Raw genomic sequence first — 21,553 nt, 5'->3', positions numbered from 1 at the left:
GACAGCAGTTGAGACGAGTCTTGGCTGGACGCTGATGGGCCAGGTTCCGAGATGTGCTGCAGATGGTTTAGCAGAGCAGGCGATTTCTATGTTTCAGCGCGAAGCCTGTGTATCTGATCTTTGGGAGCTAGATGTAATTGGCATCAGAGATCCTGTTATGGAAAAATCGCGCAAAGATCACGACGAGGAGGTTCTTCGACGTTTTGGAGAAACAGTTATTGTCAATAGGGAAGGACGATACGAAGTATGTCTCCCGAGACGCATCCCAGTTTACCGTGCAACAGGGAGCTTGCAGAGAAGCGGCTCATCACGACTACCAAGAGTTTGAAAACGTCAGCATTGTACGATGCATACGATCAGGTATTCGGCGACTGGTTAGCGGAAGGAATCATCGAGGTGGTGCCAGACGCATTTCAGTTTACTGTGCAACAGGGAGCTTGCAGAGAAGCGGCTCATCACGACTACCAAGAGTTTGAAAACGTCAGCGTTGTACGATGCATACGATCAGGTATTCGGCGACTGGTTAGCGGAAGGAATCATCGAGGTGGTGCCAGACCAGGAGATCGACCAGGAGGCACACTACCTGCCACATAGAGGCGTCGTTAAAGTGGGAAGTACCACTCCTTTGAGACCGGTATTTAATGCATCCGCTAAATGTAAGAACTTTCCATCACTTAACGACTGTCTGGAAAAAGGACCCAATTTAATTGAACTTGTTTTTACAATCTTATTACGTTTTCGTGCAGAAAGAATTGGCGTAGTGGCAGATATTAGAAAAGCGTTCTTACAAATAAGCTTGAATAAAAAGGATCGAGACTTTTTGAGATTCTTGTGGTATGACGAGCTCGGAAAAATAATTGTTTACCGACATAGCCGAGTAGTATTTGGTGTATCTTGTAGTCCTTTTCTTTTAGGAGCGGTGATCAATTATCATTTAAAAAAAATTAAATCTATGTTTAAAGACGCAGATAAGAATCTCACTAAGCTGATGGAAAGTTTTTACGTGGACAACTGCGTAACGAGTTTAAGTACGATAACCGAAGTTGAACAATTTATTTACGATGCGAGACAGGCTATGAGTGAGGGAGCGTTTGATCTCAGAGGGTGGGAGACTTCACATTCAAAGACACAAGACATAGATATTCCGGTATTAGGGCTTATATGGGATAAGAACGATGATACGTTGCGTTTAGTAATGCCCTCAACTGAAAATATTATGAACGAAAAGATTACGAAGCGAGTAATACTTTCCTTTTCTCACCGCATTTACGATCCAATTGGTTTTGTTAGCCCCGTGATGATCACTTCTAAACTTCTACTACAACAAACGTGGATCTCTAAAATTAAATGGGATGATGAAGTTTGTGACGAGATACGAAACAAATTTAAGAAATGGCTCAAGGGTTTGATACGTTTAGACGAGATCCGTTTTCCGCGCTGGGCATTTGATGCGCCAGTTCGCGATACGAGTATAACGTTTCACGTGTTTTGTGACGCTAGTAAAAAAGCATATGCTGCGGTGATTTTCGCGCGCGTGGAATGTGACTCTCAGGTCAACGTCTCGTTTGTCTCAGCAAAAGCTAGAGTAGCTCCAGTTACTACTATGACGATTAATCGACTTGAACTTTTAGCTACCTGTATGGGCGTTCGACTGGCGCGTTCTACTGTGGATTCTCTTAAGATGACAGATAAGGAGATAACATATTGGAGTGATTCTAGCACCGTTCTATTCTGGATCCAACGGAATTGTCCTTGGGCATCCTTTGTCGACAATCGCGTTAAAGAAATACGAAATATGTCAAATAGCCAATCCTGGAGGCACATTCCAGGCGAGTTGAATCCGGCAGATTTGCCGTCGCGAGGATGTACACTCGACACACTGTGTAGGGTGAATTGGTGGAACGGACCGGAGTGGCTTAGGGGGGCTGAATCTGAGTGGCCGGTTTCGAACGTAGTGATTCACGAGGACAAGATAAAGAATGAGATACGTAAGACTGCCAAGGTAACGGGTCAAATCATAGACTCTGAAATTGTGTCAGCGATATCACAAGTGAATCGTACTATTGGGATTCAGCCTTTCTATGTACCCAGTACTTCTGACTTTCGCACTGTAGTAGGAGCAATTGCTCGTATAAAGCGGTTTGTTACTAATTACAAATTGCACAAATTGGGAAAGCAGAAACTAAGTGGGGAATTAACGCGCAATGAAATCAATGATGCTGAAAGAACTGTTTTGGCAATCATACAGCGAGACTCGTTTGATGGAACTGACGACATACGATTGCGTAATATGAATGTTTTTGTTGCTGAAGATAGTTTAATCCGGATGAAATCGAAAATATTAGAGCGTGATGATAGTTTTTCATTTCGTTATCCAATAGTCTTACTGGGAGAAAATCCACTAGTTCGAATGATGATTCGCGAATTTCACACACGTTTGGGACATGTTCATGTCACCGCCTTACTCAATGTTCTCAGAGAAGAATATTGGGTAATACATGGCCAAAAGGTCGCACGTAGTATCGTAAGAAAATGTGTCGTCTGCGCACGACAGAATGCTCAACCTTTCACGGTAGCGACTGCTCCTTTACCTATGAATCGCGTTCGCGACGCTCGAGTGTTCGAAATTGTGGGAGTAGACTTTGCAGGTCCATTGTTTCTAAAAAATGATGTAAAAGCATGGGTTTGTATTTTTACATGTGCAGTGTATCGGGCGGTAAATTTCGAACTCGTGTCGTCTTTATCAACCGATAAATTCATAGTGGCATTTCGTCGGTTTGTAGACAGAAGGGGACGACCGAGTACAGTTTATAGTGATAATGGGACTAACTTCGAAGGATTTAATAACTTACTGAAACGAATTGATTAGGAAAAAAGCCTGAAAGCTAGCCTAGTGCCAAAAGTGGAATGGAAGTTTAATCCACCAAGTGCTCCCTGGTGGAGAGGTTGGTGGGAGCGATTGATTCAAATTTTGAAACGTATGTTGCGAAAAATACTTGGTAAGGCGTGTTTAAGTTATGAAGAAATGCTTACTGTATTGTGCGATTGCGAATCTGTAATTAACGCTCGACCTTTGACTTATTTGTCTGACAATCCTCGGGATCTGGCTCCCATTACTCCTAGTTTGTTTCTGCAAGAGATCTGCGAAGTAGGTTTACCCGACTGCAACTTTATTGATAGGGAAAAACTGAAGGGTAGATTTAAGTATCGACAATTTCTCAAGGAAGAATTACGTAAAAGGTTTAGATCGGAGTATCTCGGACAGTTAAAGTATGCATCTGCCAAAAGGTCAACCGATGATCGTTAGATAAAAGTAGGTGACATAGTGATTATTGGTAACGATTGTTCTAAAAGGATCGAATGGCCTCTGGGCAGAGTAATAGAACTTTTTCCGGGAAAAGACGGGATTGTAAGGGTTGTGCGTCTAATTACTGCGACGGGACAATTGGTGCGACCTGTTCAGAGATTGTACTGTCTGGAGGTAGATGTTGATGTGGATCCGGAGGAGTTGCGTAAACTGTATGATAAGCGAGTTAAGTCAAAGACGGTCGCTCAAGATCAAAATATTAACGAATTAAAACAAGTACCTAGCGAAGTAGATGTAAGCGATGAAAATGTTCCTATTGTTCCTTACAAAACTAGAAGTGGACGTACAGTAAAACGCGTTGAAAGATTGTAAACTGTGTGTTGATCTATTACATCTTTAGATGTTCACTCAATGTGGATCGTGAATATCTAAAGGTGGGAGGATGTTGAAAGGGTTCTAGATTTAAGGTGGTAATACTGTGTGAGCGCTGCTACCGTGAGCATAAATATTGAAAAGGTTCTAGCCTTAAGGTGGTAATACTGGGATGGCGCTGCTATTGTGAGCGTGGGCATTGAAGAAGGTCCTTAATTTAGGTTGGCAGAAGTGTGTAGTAGAATGTACGAAGATCGGTAGCGCGTGCACGTAGAAAACAAGACTCTGTACGAAAATCTTATCGTTATTATATAAACAGTTTAAGTTCTCGCTGGCTATACTTCTTCCGTCCACCTCTCTTATCCCGATTATCCTTCGATTATTAACACCCGGAAAGTATTAGAAAGCCCTCCTCGGAAGCTCAGATGCGGCCGACAGTCAATTCGCGTTTATTGCATCCTATTGCGTTTTTGTGAATAGAAGCATGCCGCGAACGGTGCGTATCGTGGAATACCGGGTGCGTTGTTGAGAACGTGCCGGGATAAGTTTTATTGCGTGTCGCGAGGAGAAGCGTATCGCGGGCCGTGCGTTTTGAGAGAGATTCGCGTACCCGTGGAGAGCCTCGCGGATACTTTGCGTTGTCGTTCGCGCGGGCAAGTATCGTCGCGCTCGCTCGGCGAGGAGTTTTGCGGACGTACGGCCGAGATATTGCGTTGTACATGTCGTATATGGATATGTCGCGTTGGAATGTTCATCGTGAGTATTGGAGTCGTGTTGCGAACGTTTCATTGTGAGCACTAGAGTCGTATTGCAGACATTTTGTGTTGGTGATTGCAAACATTAGAGTCGTGTCGCGGATATTCTGCGTCGCTTTGTGAGTCTCGCGAGCGTTAGAGTCATATCGCGGATATCCTGCGCTATTTATTGCGCCTATTCGAGTCATAGCGCGAAGATTTTGTGTCGCCGATTGTGAGTAGTGCGAATATTGAAGTTGTGTCGTATTTTGTATCGTTTGCTGTGAAGATTGAGAGTCTCGCGGACGTTAGAGCTGTGTCGCGGAGACCGTACGTTGTAATTGCCTTAGGATTCGCGGCGAGGAATTGCGTTACGTTGAACCATCGGGGACGAGGCCCATATTTGAAACTGAAATATATGATTATTATTTTTGTTACTTATTGTGTGCTGATTGCGTTACGCTCCTTCCTCACTTTCCTCGTCGAAAGACATAACCGACGCCCTGAGTTAGCGTTTATGAGAGATATCTGTTGAGCCGGGAATCGAGTTGCGAAAACGTGGTGCGCGCAATCGCACCTGGCGCCCATTCGGATTGATTCGTTGAGGACATAATATCGCTGATCTCGCGGAGCTACCGTCTTCCGGCAGGTAATTTGCGGCCGCGCCTCTTCGGCTAGCGAGACCGAAGGAAATCGGGTCGCAATATATATATATATATATATATATATATATATATATATATATATGCCAAAGAAGAAATAAGACAAATCGTTTTCAGCGTAGCCAGAATATTTAAAGTGGTCCGGGGGTAGGTTTTTTGAGTACAAGGGTGTCTTCTGCAGGGTGTATCGGTTCGGTCTCTTATGTATTTTGTGTGTGGCATTTAGTAGTTTCTCTGTGCCGAAGGAGAAATGGGACAAATCGTTTTTAGCGTAGCCAGAATATTTAAAGTGGTCCGTGGGTAGGTTTTTTTAGTATAAGGGTGTCTTCCGCAGTGTGTATCGGTTCGGTCTCTTATGTATTTTGTGCGTGGCATTTAGTAGTTGCTCTGTGCCAAAGGAGAAATGGGACAAATCGTTTTCAGCGTAGCTAGAATATTTAAAGTGGTCTGGGGGTAGGTTTTTTGAGTATAAGGGTGTCTTTCGCAGGGTGTATCGGTTCGGTCTTTTATGTATTTCGTATTTATCACTCAGAAATGTCTCTGTGCCAAAGGAGAAATGGGACAAATCATTTTTAAAAAATCCAGTAACGTTCCAAACTTCAACTAGCTCCCAGATTCAACATCACAGACACTGACAACTCCTTACCAAACCATTTCAAAACCGAATCAATATTTAAAAACATGATTACGTTAAATTATGTAGATTTTTCTCCAACTTTCAGGCTTTCAGCCGCCATATTGAATCAGTTATCTTGGATTTCAAAACGAGGCACATGACTTTCGAAAGTACTAGTAAAGACTAATTTTTTGAGCTATCGAACGTCTTTGTAGGTCGCTTCAAATTTTGGGCAGACAAGTGATCCGGTTGACGTGAAACGTCCCATTATATATATATACCTACCGATTGCATATGTACTTCATGTTCCTGCTCCTGTTTAACTGAGACCCCAACAATCGCGGCGGATTCTTTATCCACACGAAATGACTGACGTTCGAGTTGTTTCGCGAATCTAACAGATACAACAAATTAAAGTGAGTGTCCTTATCGTCGGCCAACCGCAAAGAAATGATCTCCTTTTTTTCGTTACGTCCCCTCCCCCCAGTGGTGAAAACGTCGACAGACGCGTTGTGTTGAGTCGTTCGAATCTCGAAATTTGCTTCAGAGTCATAGGAAACTCGATTCCGCCGAAATTCAATTTCGATGAATAGTGAGGGTACGCGCTACACTTATACGGATTTCTTTAAACGAGATACAGAGCAGACACTACCGCCCACGCAAAACACGCGTTGTCCACCGAACGCACGTTAACCACCGCTCTCTTTATCTTTATCCATTGCGACGTTTCGAACCAACATCCGGCATGCATTGGATTGCACTTGTTCACGTTCACCATCAGGTTCAATATACGTGACAATGCCCAGCCATTGTGGCGTTCCTGAAACTCATTCAGATCCGCAAGAATAACATCGATCACGTATCTGTCGTACCATTTTCGCAAATCAGATTCAGGAAGGAGCTATCGATTCCTCGTGGCGATGCTTTTGACGTCGATTTGAGCTTCTGCGACATTGAAAACCGTGTTGACCTTCAGGCATGCGTATCTCTCGTGATTAACGCGCACTTGTTCGAGCACCGTGGCCCTCGCTTCCTCAAGAAATAGTCGAGGATTGACGTGATTAGCGTTTATCACCACACCGGTCAGTACGCGATTGGCGAAAGCTGTCTCAATCTCCGTTTATGAATGTCCTCTGCTTGGTTCGCCATGACCGGCGCCAACCTGCGCGAAACGTTGATGCAGAACGTCTCTTGCTCCTTCTAATCGCGCCACTCGAGCGATGAGAAAGTTTAACGTTTCTGTAAACTTCGGCCCACGTTTTTTTTACGGCAGGTCTCTCGCGGAGACGCGAGACGCTCGTCGCACTGTCGTAACCAATCGTGATACGCGTTCAACGAGTTGACGCCCGTCGCAAGCTTGACGAGATCGTTCTTCTCCTCCTCCATATTTCGATCGCTCAAGAACGTTTCGACGTGTAATTACACGTGTTCAACCACATGGTCGAACCTTCGCTGTCCACAGGTATACTAAATTTAACTCTTCGGCGAATCTCTTTGAATTTTTTGATTTTTCTCGGATGAGTCGAAAACTTCCTCGGAATTCCAAGCATGTAAAACTTCGCTTTAACGCTTTGAGCCACTACAGTCTTTATCCACATTTCCTCACGCAGATACTGAAAACCGATCTCCCTTCTCAAACTGTACGTCGCCAGATTCCATCGAGCGTTCTCCTTCAACGCGACCGCATAGCATTCGGTGAAACTCAGCGACGATAAGTCTTCGAATTCGTTGTCCGTGTAGGACGACAACGACTCGCTGCAATATATATCAGAATTGTCAGATAATGACGATGATGGAGTCACCGTAACTATCCAAATTGGACGGAATTTCGAGATTTTGAGATACCTCCTCCTCCTCTTCCTCCTCCTTGTAATCCATCGTCGCGTTGATACATATTTTTTTTATAATATAATTACGAATAGGAGTGGTACTTTCCACCACGCAAAATTTTTGTAGAATCGAGAATTTGCATTCTCCCCTGGCTTATACAGCGCCAGGCAACGATGGGTGACGGAAAAAAGGACAGAGGTAACCGCGTAGTTTCCTCCAACGATTCCACCCCACACAAAAATTTTTGCACAACCGAAGATGCGCATTCTCTCTCCCCGCGCCCCGGCAGACACTTTACGAATAGAGGCCTGAGGTAACCGCGTCGTTTCCTTCAACGATTCCACCCACGCAAATTTTTTTTTTTTTTGCACAACCAAAGATGCGCATTCTCTTTCCCCCGCGCCTCGACAGACACTTTACGAATAAAGAGGTAACCGCGTCGTTTCCTATCAAGACCGCGAAAATCTCGCGCGTGTCGAACACGTGACAGACAGATCTCCAGCGACGATGACGATCGCGATCGATCACCATGTACCGACGATTGATTATAATCGTCGTTGTCTCGCTCGCTCGCGCACCCAGAGAGGAATTCAACGACTTCCCCGTATTGTACAGCGATTAGTAGTTGTCGAACATTTCCACGCTTCATCGCTATCGCGGTTACCGTGACCCGTGACCCATGACCCGCGAAAATCCCGATCCGAAAACGATACGTCAGAGCGACGAATTTTCACAGTCGAAGCATCTTCGCAGAATAATAAAATCGCCATCAAGTTTCGCCGACGAATTTTCACAGTCAAAACGTCTTCGCGGCATATAATATGATCGCCGTCGAGTTCCACAGACTCGAGGTGAGGTTGAACAAACAAATATTAATATTTTGTGTAGCCTATATGCATATTTTTTTTAGTGAAAATAGTAATATTTTCGTTTCCGTGCTCCCCGACCCCGCGACCGGCCTGAGGCCAGAAGTATATAATATTATCTAGCTACTTATCTTTGAGTTGACTGACTTTGAGTTGACTATCAATGGCACTCTATTATCTCTCAATATAAACGTACCGCGCGAGCAACGACTATCAACGTTCTTTCGCGCTTTCAAAAAAAACTTCTAACTTAAAACTGACAATCTAATTGTGGAAAGATTCGTAAAGTGTTTGTCGGGGCGCGGGGGAGGAAGTGGAACGCGCGAGAAATACCATAAGCGGTGTGGCGAGGTAATAGCGTCAGCAGAAGGACACCTATAACGTCGAACGACACGCGCGAGACGCGTGATCATACTTCATCACGACTACTTTCCTCCCTAGGGCGGAAAGTGAGGCGGTGCTCCTCTGCCGACGCCATTCCCTCGCCCACCGCTTACGGCATTTCCCGCGCGTTCCACTTCCTACCCCCGCGCCTCGACAGACACACCATGTTTTAGAATCCCTATAGCCTATCTACTGCGATCCGAGGTGCTATATGGGTTTACAACTTTCCACGCGTAAAAAGTCCACGCTAGAGACCCTCTAACAAAGTCTGGCCATAAGGACAGCCAGTTTTGATTGGTCCGCCAGTTTTGTCAAAGCAAGAGAAATAGAAAGAGAAAAAGATATAAGAAAGAAAGAGAAAGCGATATGAATGTATATCTTTCTCTCTCACAGGATTTTGATAAAACTGGCCTTATGGCCAGACTCTGTTAAAGGGTCTCTAGTCCACGCATGTATTTTGAAGACACACTATGTGTCTAGTTTAATAATGGTAAAGCCCCCCGCAGGGGGGCGAAACCTACTGTCTCCACGCATACACTTTCTACGCAAAACGAGGTGCCACATGGGTTTACAACTTTCCACGCATGGAAAGTCCACGCATGTACTTTGAAGGCACACTATGTGTCTAGTTTAATAATAGTGGAGCCCCCCTATTACCTCCACGCATACACTTTTTACACGAAACGAAGTGCCACATGGGTTTACAACTTTCCACGTGTGTCGTGTGTATGCGTGTGTATGCGTGGAAGCAGTAGGTTCCGCCCCCGGGGGGCTCCACTATTATTAAACTAGACACATAGTGTGCCTTCAAAGTACATGCGTGGACTCTCCACGCGTGGAAAGTTGTAAACCCATGTGGCATCTCGTTTCGCGTGGAAAGTGTATGCGTGGAGGCAGTAGGTTCCAAGGTGATTTATCAAAATGACCATTTAGCATTGGGAAATATGCATAATAACCGGAAGATTAATTTGAACATTTTTGTTTTTATTATTCAAATGTCCCAAAAGAAGCGGGAATTATGCATATTGCCCGGTCATTATGCATAATTCCCGAATTAATCAAATTGTCCGTAACATATATAAGTTGAATGTTTGTCTGTCTGACTGCGAACTATTTATTCATTAATGGATTTTCTTGAAACCGGGGCTAAAATTTTTCTAATTTTTGGGGGATTGCAACGATGGGTTTAATTTTTTTAAGAGAAAGCTTTGTTTAGGATATTTATGAAAATCGGTTTAGAAAAAAATTTAAAATTTATTCCACCCGTTTAAATGTATTCCACCCGTTAAGAATAATCTAAAAGGACGCATTAAATGACAATTTTCTTCACACATAAATGGTTAAACTTATCTGCTGTTTTCACGTTTATATTTAAATAAACTGTGGTTAGTTTATAAATGCAACAAAGGTATACATAAATTGTCTTAATACATTTTTTAAGTTGGTTATAATACAAATGTAAGATGTATGTATTGAAGTTTATTGTATATCCCTTCAGGGTTTACAAGGCGTTTTTAACGAGGAACGTTCCCAAACCTCTTACACTGCAGTCATTTCTCTTGTCTTTGCCCAACCAATAATATCATATCTCCGTCATACAAAACAAGTGGCGTTTTTAAGGGACGTACCCAATCCTTTATACATACATCTTTCCTGACCCAACCTGACCATTACGGCCTTTTACACTCTTTTTCCCTCCCTCCCTTCCTTGCCCTCTACCCTTTTCCCTTTCCTTCCTAGCCGCCCCCCTCCTCGCTCCTTCCCATCCAATCTCATCCTCCATTCTTCCCTCTCCTCGCTCCATCTCCACTCTCTGTCGTCATCCGCTCTTTTCTTGCGCGGCAGTCTCTCTGACTTCTAGTTGGACTCCTTCCTGCTCAGTCGCCTCTCGAACTTCCTCCTTTGCTTCCTGTCCAGCTCCGCTCCGTCTCCTGCCAACTCCTTACCCCTGCTCCAATTCCCCTTTTTTTCTCCCTCCAGTTACTTTTTCGCCTCCCCCCGCCACAGATCCCTTTAAAAAATTCTTTCCTCCCGTTTAGATTCTCACCCAACCCCCGTTTCCTCTCCCCTCTGTCCCTCATATTCAGCCTGAACAACCAGCTTTCTCCAGTGCTATTCCTTTCAACTTCAGCCGCCGCCTCGACGTCCCGCCGAGATGCCACCCCGCTCGGGACCTGACACCCGGCGCCGTCTCGGTCCTCCGCCACTCTTCCCGCCAAAGCTCATGTCTCTTCATCATTTAACCTCCCCTCCCTCCTCCTCTCTACTTCTCTTCTACCCTCCATGCGAGTGAGTGCATGTGTGTAACTCCTGCCTTTATCCTCCATCGCCCTCTGTCCGCTCTTCTGCCTTCTTTCTCCCTTCTCCTACAATTAATTCTCGGCACTCTAGGTCCTCGCTGTAGCTCATATGATCAGGTCCTCGTCCACCGTTATCCCCCCTCTGCCTAAATACTTCACACCCTTCTAACAGCTCCGCGTTCTCCTTCTCATCCTCCAAATCCACTATCAGCACCTCTCTCCCTCCCTCCCCCCTGTGTGTTCGTGTGTGTCTTTCCCTCTCACTTACTTGTTTATCTTTTATCTGCCCGCTCCTTCTCTTCCTTTCTCCCGCTTTTCTTTACCCTCTTTAAGGAATTATTAGCCATTGCTTCACTGCTCTCCTGCTTTTCTCGCAGCCTTTCTCTCTCTACTGTCACCACGTGCATCGTCGCGCGCTTGCTATACTCCGTCGACTCCGCCTCTCTCGATCTCCAACACTCGACCCTCTATCGTTGGCGCGCTAACGCGCGTTGCGCGTTTGCCCATCGTTTCGGTATCCCCTCTCTCTTCCTTGCTGGCCCGCTCCGCACCCTAATCCCACCGCCAGTCGCCGCCCCGCAGTGGTGCCAACCTACCCTTTTGGGGCAGCCGGCACCCCGCTCCGGGCCGGACTCCCAGTGATGCCCGCTTCCACCGTTCTCCGCCAGCCAATCAACGTGCCTCGCGTCACCACTCCGACCGGTTAGACCCTGCTCCTTGCCACTTCTCCCTCTCTTGATTCTTTCTTCACTTCCGTCTCTGTCCCCCTCTCTTCCTGCTCCTCTTGCTGCGTCATCCTAACCTCACTTTCAACTCTCATCTTCTCCCTCGATTTCCGGCCGTTTCATCTCGATTCCATCCTCACCTCCAATTCCACCGCCTCCTCTCCACCTCCTTCACCTCTTTTAATCCCGCACCTCCACTCTTTCACACAGCTCTGTTTTCGACCCTATTTCTCCTCTCCGAACTTTTTACCTGCTTCCCCGCCAAAGGCTAACGGGGGAATTAATACAAATGTAAGATATTTAATTTATATTAAATTAATTTAAGAATTAAAGAAAGAATTTTAAGATAACAACAAAAAATTGAAAAATTAAAAATATTTGGGAAGACGAGAAAAAAGAAAACGTATAAAAAGAAGGGTAAAAAAATAAAAAAAAGTGAGAAAAGGTGCGATTTAAGGAAATTAGAAAGTGAGTTAGAGAAAAAGAGAGAAAAAAAATTATAGGTAAGATTAATAATTGTTTTTAGATTAATAGAATAATTAAATTAAAAAATTGAAAATAGAAAAAGGATTAGGGGAAAGAAAAGAATAAATTTTCGACTTTTTAGTTAACTGTAATTTAATTATAATTGAGATTTAATAATTGATATTAATAAAATAATTGAGTATAAAAATTGAGAGTAGAATTTGTACAAAAGTAAAAGATAGGAATACTATTTTTAAAATGCCTGAGATAAAATCCAAATTGGGAAGGAAAACTCCTCAGGCTAGAAAAAAAGATCTTAGAAGACAACATGAAAATGCAAAGGAGCATGACGAACGCCTGTTTAAAATAGGTATGGTAAGATCTAAGAAACATGCTCAAGAAAGTAGTATACAACAAGAATTGTGAATGTTGAAACAACTTAGCTTCCGAAGCGCGGATCTAGCTCGCGGCTGGTCACGGTTCGGAGTAGGCGCGGAGAAAGACACAAGACTCGGTTAACAGGTGAAACGTACCAAAAATTTATTCTAGAATAAGCGCTCGCGGTATTTACAACGGGTTAATATATACAATCACAATTGTTTGCTATATTCGCAGCGAGCAAATCTGGGCTCGATAACAAGTGTTCGCGAGATCTACGATGGTTGGGCGTGCGCAAGATACAATAAGTGGTAAGTCGCGGGCGGCGCGCGGTAACACGCGGTACGTACGGGGCGGAGCCGGTACTTTCGGCAGTCTCGCGGGCCGAATCGTGTTACAATGGGTATCGGTACGGGCGGAGCCGGTTTTCCCGGGCGGTGCGGATCGGAACGCGGGAAAATGGCGCGAGGCGTGGAGCGCGAAGCGCGGGCAAGATCGCGGCAATTCGGCGCGGTAGGCGGCGGGATCGAGCTTAGCGCGAGGTCGACCACCGAAAAGCGCTCGGCGGTGGCTACAAGCGGCTAGCTCGAGGAAAAACGGCGCGAGTCCGGCCACCGAGAAGCGCTCGGTGGAAGCAGAGAAGCGCTCTGCCCTCGTTTGGATATCCTCGGGGAGGAAGCCGGTTGTTTGTCGAGACACGTTCGACGAAGACAGAGAATGCCGGAGGCGCTCTACCTTCTGTTGGACTGGCTTAATGTGGGAACTCAGAATTGGTGCGGTCGGTGAGACGGATGATCAGGAATCGCAAATTGTGCCAGCGACGCCTGGCTTATATATGCGTCGCGGCGGCGTTACGGCGTGGCGGGGGTAGCGACGGCAATCGCGAGCGCCGGGACGGTGCGACGGAACGATCAGTGATTACGGCGCGGCGTCCCGACGCCGCGATTGCGTTCGGCGGTCTTTGGTCGCCTTCGGCACCGCTCGGCGCGGTGAGGCGGTTGCCGCGGTAAGCGGTAAATCCATTTGCGGACTTCCTACTGTTACTTGGCGTAATTAAAAAAATACGTTGGGCACACCGTGCCCGTTGTCCACCTCGCGGGTGGTCGGCTGGGTGGTCTCGGCGTGGTGTTTCTGCCGGAACGATGCATATTTGGGGGTGCATCGTTACAATGTTGATACAGCAAACGCAATCAAATGAAAATAGGAGTCGAGAATCGACATCTAAGACAGCAAATCGTCTTGAAAGGCAATGTTTAAGGACGTCAATCAATAAAGAACATGAATCAAATATTGAACGTATACGTCGATTGGAAAAAGATCGATTAAATAAAGTAGAGAGAAGGAGTAGAGAAACAAGTCCGCAGCGTAAGAGGAGATTAGAGGAACAATGACAATGGAAAGCACGAAAAAGAGTTCAAACACAAAATAAATCCAGCTATAGGTCTGGATTAAAATATCAACCAGAAATGTATTGTAATGCGAAGAAATGGAAAGAGGAAGCGTCTAGCTTATGTTGTGCATTGGGAAAAGTTGCTTTACCAGAAATAGAGGAACCATCAGAGCCATTAAAAAGTTTAATAAATGGATCACATCCATTATCAAAAAAATTTTTAGAGAAAATTAGAGAATATAATTTATTATTTCAGATGACTTCATTTGGAGCAAAAGAAATGAGAGAGGGCAATTTTATGCCTACATTCAAAATTCAAGGACAGATTTATCATTACATTGGGAGTTTATTTCCAAGTCAGGGAAAGGAGCCACAGTTTTTACAGATTTATTTTACATCAGATGCAGAACAATTATCAACAAGAATAAATAAAAATAAAAATCTAAAAAAAGAATTGATAGAAATGTTCCAATAAATAATGCAAGAACATAATAGTTATATTAAAAATTTTCAATATAACCTTGAACATAATTCAGAAAGTGTGAAAGACGAATTTAAGATAGTAATTCATGCGGATCGAGTCCTTGTGAATGAACACAGGGGAAGATACAATGCTCCAAATATCAATGAGGTGGCTATATTGCTGGTAGATGAAGATAAAGGTCCTAGAGACATTGTCTTAAAATGTCGAGATGGAGGATTGCAACGCCTGTCTGAATTTCATCGGGCATATGATTCTCTCCAGTATCCCTTGATGTTTGTAAGAGGAGAAGATGGCTATTACTTAACTATCCTACAACTAAAATAACACAAATAGTGAGAGAAATAAAACAGTAACATGTATGCAATTTTATGCATACAGACTTATAATTAGAGAAAGCAGTATGAATCATCTGCATTATTATAAAAATTTGTTAAATCAGTATAGTGTAGATATAATGGCAAAAAAATGATCACAGAAAGATTAGATTTTATATGTCGAAATCAAAAGAAAATGAGAGTTGATGATTATATACATCTAAGAGATGCACTAAATCAGGATGGTAATATAAATCCTGAAAACATTGGTCAGTTTATTATTCTTCCATCAACATTTACGGGGTCTCCGCGTTACATGCATGAAAAAACGCAAGATGCGATGACATATGTGCGTAATTATGGACGCCCGGATTTATTTATAACTTTCACTTGTAATCCAGAATGGCCAGAAATAAAGAATGAATTATTTAAAAGACACAAATCATCAAGAGACACGGCAGTGTCTCGCGCCAAGTACGCGCGGAACGAGCAACTAATGACAAAAAATATTTTATTTGAAATTATACAAGCTCTGTACGAAATTGGTTACATTGTTGTGTCTGTAACTAGCGACATGGGCTCAACGAATATAGCCTTATGGAAAGAACTTAATGTTGGAATTGAAACATCAAAAAATTCCATAAGTGATAATACTGTGAAAATACAACATTTTTCCTTACATCCGGCGGACGAGACATTAAAAGTTTTTATGATCGCAGACGTTCCTCATTTGATAAAATTAATGAGAAATAATTTATTCGATTCCGGATTTAATATCAATAAATAATTTAATATTTAATAAATCAATTTTAGAAGAATTAGTAGCTCTTAATGAAAAAGATTTAAAAATAGCTTTTAATTTAAATAGAGACCACCTTGATGCGAAAGGCTTTCAACGGCAAAAAGTGAAACTAGCAGCCCAAGTTTTTTCCAACAGAAATGTTACGGCCATAAAGTATTGCGGACAACAAGGATTTTTTAAAAATAAAAATTGGAAAGAAATGCGGGACATGCTGGAACTAATTAATAATTGGTTCGATCTTCTAAATACCCAATCTAAATATGACACAGTGGCTTACGTGCCTATGGAATTTATTTAGAACACCAGGATAACGCTCTTGATAAAATGAATGAGTTTATTTTAAAAATGAGAGTATGTGGAAAAAAATCGCTTATGCCATTTCAAAAAGGGATATTATTATCTAATAAATCCCTCAAAGAGTTGCTCTTATATTTGAAGGAAAAATACACATGCGAGAACTTCATTCCAGAATATATAATTACCAGACGACTGTGCCAGGATATACTTAAAAATTTCTTTGCACACATCAGATAGATGGGAGGAATGCACAGTAATCCGTCACCCGTAGAATGTCAAACACGTCTAAAATGGTATATCCTGGGAAAACATTCTGACTGTGGAATATCAGAAAAGAAAAATGCTGAAACAGAGATATAAATTCAACTCCGATCGCATATTTGGAAGATTTTAGCAATTCTTCTCAATCAGAATTGATAAATTATTTTGAACAGGATGAAGTTGCAACGGAAATAGCAATGTTTAATGAAGGACTGCAAGAGATAGAAGAAAATTCTAATAACATTCTAATAACAGGCGGGGGTAAACGGTATTCTTAGCGTGGTGTGGAAACACGGAAGAGAAGAGTTGGCGGAGTGGGTGAGAGGGTTTTGCAACAAAGTATGGAGGGGAGGAGGGTGGCCGGAAAGCTGGAAGGAGGGGGTGATTGTGCCCATAGTAAAGAAGGGGGAAGGGGAGAGGGCAGAAGACTATAGGGTTACCCTGCTTTCCAACTTATACAAGGTATATGTGGCGGTGTTAGCCAAGAGACTGAGGGAGGATGTAGAGCACAAGGGGATCATCCCGCCGAATCAAACGGGATTTAGGAAGGGGATGGGGACGGTGGACAACATTTACGTGCTTAATTACCTAGTGAATAGGCAACTAGGAAGGAAGGGGGGAAAGGTGGTGGCGCTGTTTGTGGATCTAAAGACGGCATTTGATTCGGTGGATAGGGAGGCGTTGATGGAGGCGCTGAGGGAGAGGGGGGTTAGGGAGGGTCTGGTTGAGAGGATAGAGGAAGTATTGAGAGAGACGAAAAGTAGGGTCAGAGCGGGAAAGGAGCTGGGGGAGAGTTTTTGGACAGCAAGAGGGGTAAGGCAGGGGTGTCCGCTGAGCCCGTTGCTTTTTATTATATTGTTGGCTGACTTGGAGGAGGAGATGAAGATGGTCAAGTGGGGGGGATCAGGCTGGGGGAAGGAAGGGTGTATGACCTGGAGTTTGCGGATGACATGGTGCTGCTGGCGGAGGGGGAAGATGAAATGAGAAGTATGCTGGAGAGGCTGGAGAGGTATTTGGATAAGAAGAGGCTGGAACTAAATGCAGAGAAAACTAAGATTATGAGGTTTAGAAAAGGAGGAGGCAGGATGGTGAAAAAAGATTGGCGGTGGAAAGGAAGAAAAGTGGAAGAGGTGAAGGAGTTCCGATACCTAGTATATACGCTACAAAGGAATAGAGGGCAAGATGTGCACGCGAAAGAAAGGGTTAGGAAGGTGGCGCGGCGGCGGTAATGGGGCAAGTGTGGAGGATAGGGAAGAGGTTTGGGAAGGAGGTTTGGGATGGACTGGGGGAGAAGGCTGTGGCTACTTGATAATCTGGTTTGGACGGTAATGGGGTATGGGGTGGAAATATGGGGATGGGAAGAGAGAGAGGAGATGGAGAGGCTTGAAGAAAAATATTTGAGATAAGTGTTGGGAGTAGACAGGAGGACGCCGTGGTACTTAGTGAGAGAGGAGTTGCAGAGAGAAAAATTAAGAGGCAGGGCGGGCAGGAGGGCGTAAGGGTTCGAAAAGAGGCTGGAGGAGGGAGGAAGCGAGCTGGCGAGGATGTGCTGGGAGAAGGTGAAGGAAAGAACGGGGAGGAGAGGGGGAACCTCAAGCTGGGAAAAAGGTAGGAGGAATTTTATGAGCGAAAGAGGCTTGTGGGAAGAGGGAGAGATGGAGAGAAGGGGAAAGGAAGAGACAGGAATAGAGGAGATGATAAGGTGGGAAAGGGAGGTGCAAAGAATAGAGAGATGAGAGAGAATAAAAGAGTCAAGGTACAACAAATGGTATAAAGAAGTAAAAGAGAAAGAGATACCGGAATACCTAAAGAAAGGGGGGGGGAAGTAGGTGGAATAGGATTGCGAGATTTAGGCTGGGGAACGAAATGAGGGAGGGTAGACATTGGGAGGAAGAGGAAAAAAGGACTTGCAAACTGTGCGAGGGAGAGGAGGAGACGTGGGAGCATACGTGGGAGCGTTGTAGGGGATGGGATGAGAGAGGGGGGAGTTGGCAGGAAGGAGATGGGTGCTGGGAGAGGAGGGTGAGGGGGAATGGTGGATGAGGGAGATAGAGAAAAATAGGAATAGGAAAGGGTACTTTGAGTGGTTGGAGGGAGGGGAGGAATGAGGTGTGATTGAGGTGAAAATGAGAGAGTGAGTGGAAAGCCGAAGAGAGGGGGCTAGAGGTGGTTCTAACGGGTTTTATAGAAGCAAGAGGAAACGGAAGTCCCTTGCGGAGAGGGTGTGTGTGCGTGCGGCGGGTGTGGGTGTGAGCGGATGCAGAGGCAGAAGCTCACATCCATACCATTAGGTTAAGTGGGTTAAGATAGTATAAGTTAGGTTAAGTAGATGCGTTGAGAGAGGGTAGAAGCATGTAAAAGGTTTTGTAAAAGGTTTGGGAACGTTCCTTTAAAAAAAACGCCTTTCGAACCCTACGGGGATATGAAATAAAGTTATACATACATACATACATAGTATTATAAAATCTATTTTTTATTATTATACATATAGCATTTTAATATTATTTCACTATTATTTTTTTCACTATTATTCTATTACTTTTATTCCATTTTATTCCATTCTATTCCATTCTATTATTATATTGTATTATTTATATTCTTTAGAAACTTTACTCCATATTCATAATGCGACGGTAGACGAGTGGAAGCTATTAGAAGAATTTGAACAAGATATAGCACGCCAAAAAATTGAATCTGAGGCTTTAGTATACATAACTGGCTATGTTGGATATAGATTTCGATTTTCGTTTTGTCACCTTGGCCTGCCCACTGCTAAACTACAGTCTCTTGATAAACATCATTGGTTATCGTGCTTGTCAAGAGGTAACTGCATTTATCCATCTGACGCTTTTCAAGTTGTTGCCAAAATTATGGAAGAAGAATTCTTTAAATTTCATGGCAACAGTTTCAATAAAGAATCTGGTATATTTGACAAAGTCACAGATCGCGTAATTTGTAGAATACAGAACAAAGAATTACTTCCACGACCGGTAATTAATTGTTTAACGAGAACAAGAACTTATATCCGATTGCGAAACATAAATTTAAAAATTAAAGAACAAAACATTTTGAAAAATGAAAAAATAAATAGAAAAATATGAAGCTAAAACATATTTGCAACAAAATTAAATTATAAGTTTCTTTTATTACATATTATATTTTATTGTTTTTTAATATTTTATTTGTTATTTATTTTATTGTATTATATATTTATTATATTTTATTTATTACTTACTTATATCTAATAAAATATAATTAAAACATGATCTTTTTATTTTATATAGTTTTGTATAGTCTTATATAAACTTGTGTTTTAAAATTCGCGACTTGCAATGCCGCTTACATTGGATTGATCAAAGTATATCACATGACTACCCACTCTCCCCCATAATGCGCAATGCTTCACCTCTCTAATTCCACCATGGACCCACAGCTCTTAGCCAGCGACCTCTACAGTAATGAAACTTACGATACATGAAAAAAATCTGCTTAATTTGCTCCTTCATAATATGCATTTTTCATAATTTGCTCCATTTTACTTTTTTTATAAATAAATGATAAAGTTAATAACAATGTAAACGTTAATATAAGCGAAAATTATTAGAATTTGTAGATTCGCAAGGTACAGAAAAATTGCTCCCTTTTCGTTTGAATTTGCTCCACCTTTACAAACTAATTATCTACAGGTGGAGCAAATTAAAACAAGAATGGAGCAAATTGTCTGTGCCTTGAAAATGTACAATTCTAATAATTGATATCCCGCAATATGCATAAAGCAATAATTTTTATTTATTTTTTAATAAACACTGTAGATAATTAGTTATTAAAGGTGGAGCAAATTGAAACAAGAATGGAGCAAATTGTCTGTGCTTTGAGAATGTACAAATTCTAATGATTAATATCCCGCAAAATGCATAAAGCAAATTAAAGAAAAATAAAAATTTTAAAAATAGCGCTCTCGATTTCTGTTGCACAGTCACAAAATACCTTTGCGCATGCGCACAATTTCTTGATATCCCGCAAAATGCATGAAACAATAATTTTTTTTTTTTTTTAAATAAATACTGTAGATAATTAGTTTTTAAAGGTGGAGCAAATTGAAACAAGAATAGAGCAATTTGTCTGTGCCTTGAGAATGTACAAATTCTAATGATTGATATCCCGCAAAGTGCATAAAACGATAATTTTTATTTTTTTTTAATAAATACTGTAGATAATTAGTTTTCAAAGGTGGAGCAAATTGATACAAGAATGGTGCAATTTGTCTGTGCCTTGAGAATGTACAAATTCTAATGGATTGATAACTTTGATATCTCGCAAACTGTATAAAGCAAATTAAAGAAAAATGAATAATTTAAAAAATGGTGCGCTTAATTTCTGTTGCGCAGGTGCTAAATACTGCGCATGCGCACAATTTCTTGATAACCTCCAAACTGCATGAAGCAATTATTTACGTTTTTCTTAATTGTAGATAATTAGTTTGTAAAGGTGGAGCAAATTCAAACGAAAGGGAGCAATTTTTCTGTACCTTGCAAATCTACAAATTCTAATAATTTTCGCTTATATTAACGTTTACATTGTTATTAACTTTATCATTTATTTATTTAAAAAAAGTAAAATGGAGCAAATTATGAAAAATGCATATTATGAAGGAGCAAATTAAGCAGATTTTTTTCATGTATCGTAAGTTTCATTACTGTAGAGGTCGTTGGGTGGGAGCTTGTGGGTCCACCATAAGTAGAGCCACCGTACTCTGCCTCTATCGAGCGCTTCTCGGTGGTTGGACTCGCGCCTCTCTTTTTCCCCGATCTAACCGCTCGCAGCCTTCCTCGGGGGTAGAGCCTTCGTACTCTGCCTCCACCGCGCGCTTCGCGGTGGTCGGACTCGCGCTAGATCGGTCCCGCCGCCATCCGAGCGGAATCACCGCGATCGTATCGCCGCATCCGCACTTCGCGCCATTTTCCCGCGCTCCGACCCGCGACGCTCGGGAAACCGGCTCCGCCCGCACCGATTAAGGTAAATGTCCCTATGGCCGACACCTATAAGGCCGACCCAACAAAAGAATGGCGTTGTCAAGCGTGACAAAAATAAATTCGATAAAGAGTTTCATACTGATGGATAGCTTCATCCATGCACTTTCCAAAAATCGTAGGCTCAATCCATTCCGTCAAGTATTTTTCTAGATAGAGAAGAATAAAGGCGCACTAGTGCGTGCCCCCTCTACCGACCAGCTGTGTCCAATTCCGACCGGGCATGTCCCCATTACCGATTACCTTTTTTCAGAGCATGCGAGGCGGAGGTTTCAACCGAAAAATAAACATAAAAATGAACATAAATCAATGATAAACATGAAAAATACACATAAG

The 21,553-nt window shown here is 42.8% G+C and overlaps 1 protein-coding gene across 1 annotated transcript; it reads left to right on the top strand.

Moving 5' to 3' along the window:
• Nucleotides 1-246: 246 nt before the first annotated feature.
• On the top strand, nt 247-3,679 carry LOC139824221 (uncharacterized). The gene is made up of 5 exons (XM_071796721.1): nt 247-374; nt 433-656; nt 963-2,002; nt 2,870-3,270; nt 3,355-3,679. The coding sequence occupies exons 1-5, from the start codon at nt 247-249 to the stop codon at nt 3,677-3,679; spliced, it is 2,118 nt and encodes a 705-aa protein (XP_071652822.1).
• Nucleotides 3,680-21,553: the final 17,874 nt, after the last annotated feature.

Source organism: Temnothorax longispinosus, unplaced genomic scaffold (assembly GCF_030848805.1).
Source record: "Temnothorax longispinosus isolate EJ_2023e unplaced genomic scaffold, Tlon_JGU_v1 HiC_scaffold_30, whole genome shotgun sequence".
Taxonomy (NCBI): domain Eukaryota; kingdom Metazoa; phylum Arthropoda; class Insecta; order Hymenoptera; family Formicidae; genus Temnothorax; species Temnothorax longispinosus.
Note: the sequence above shows the minus strand (reverse complement) of the source record. Positions and strands in the feature narration are given on the sequence as shown.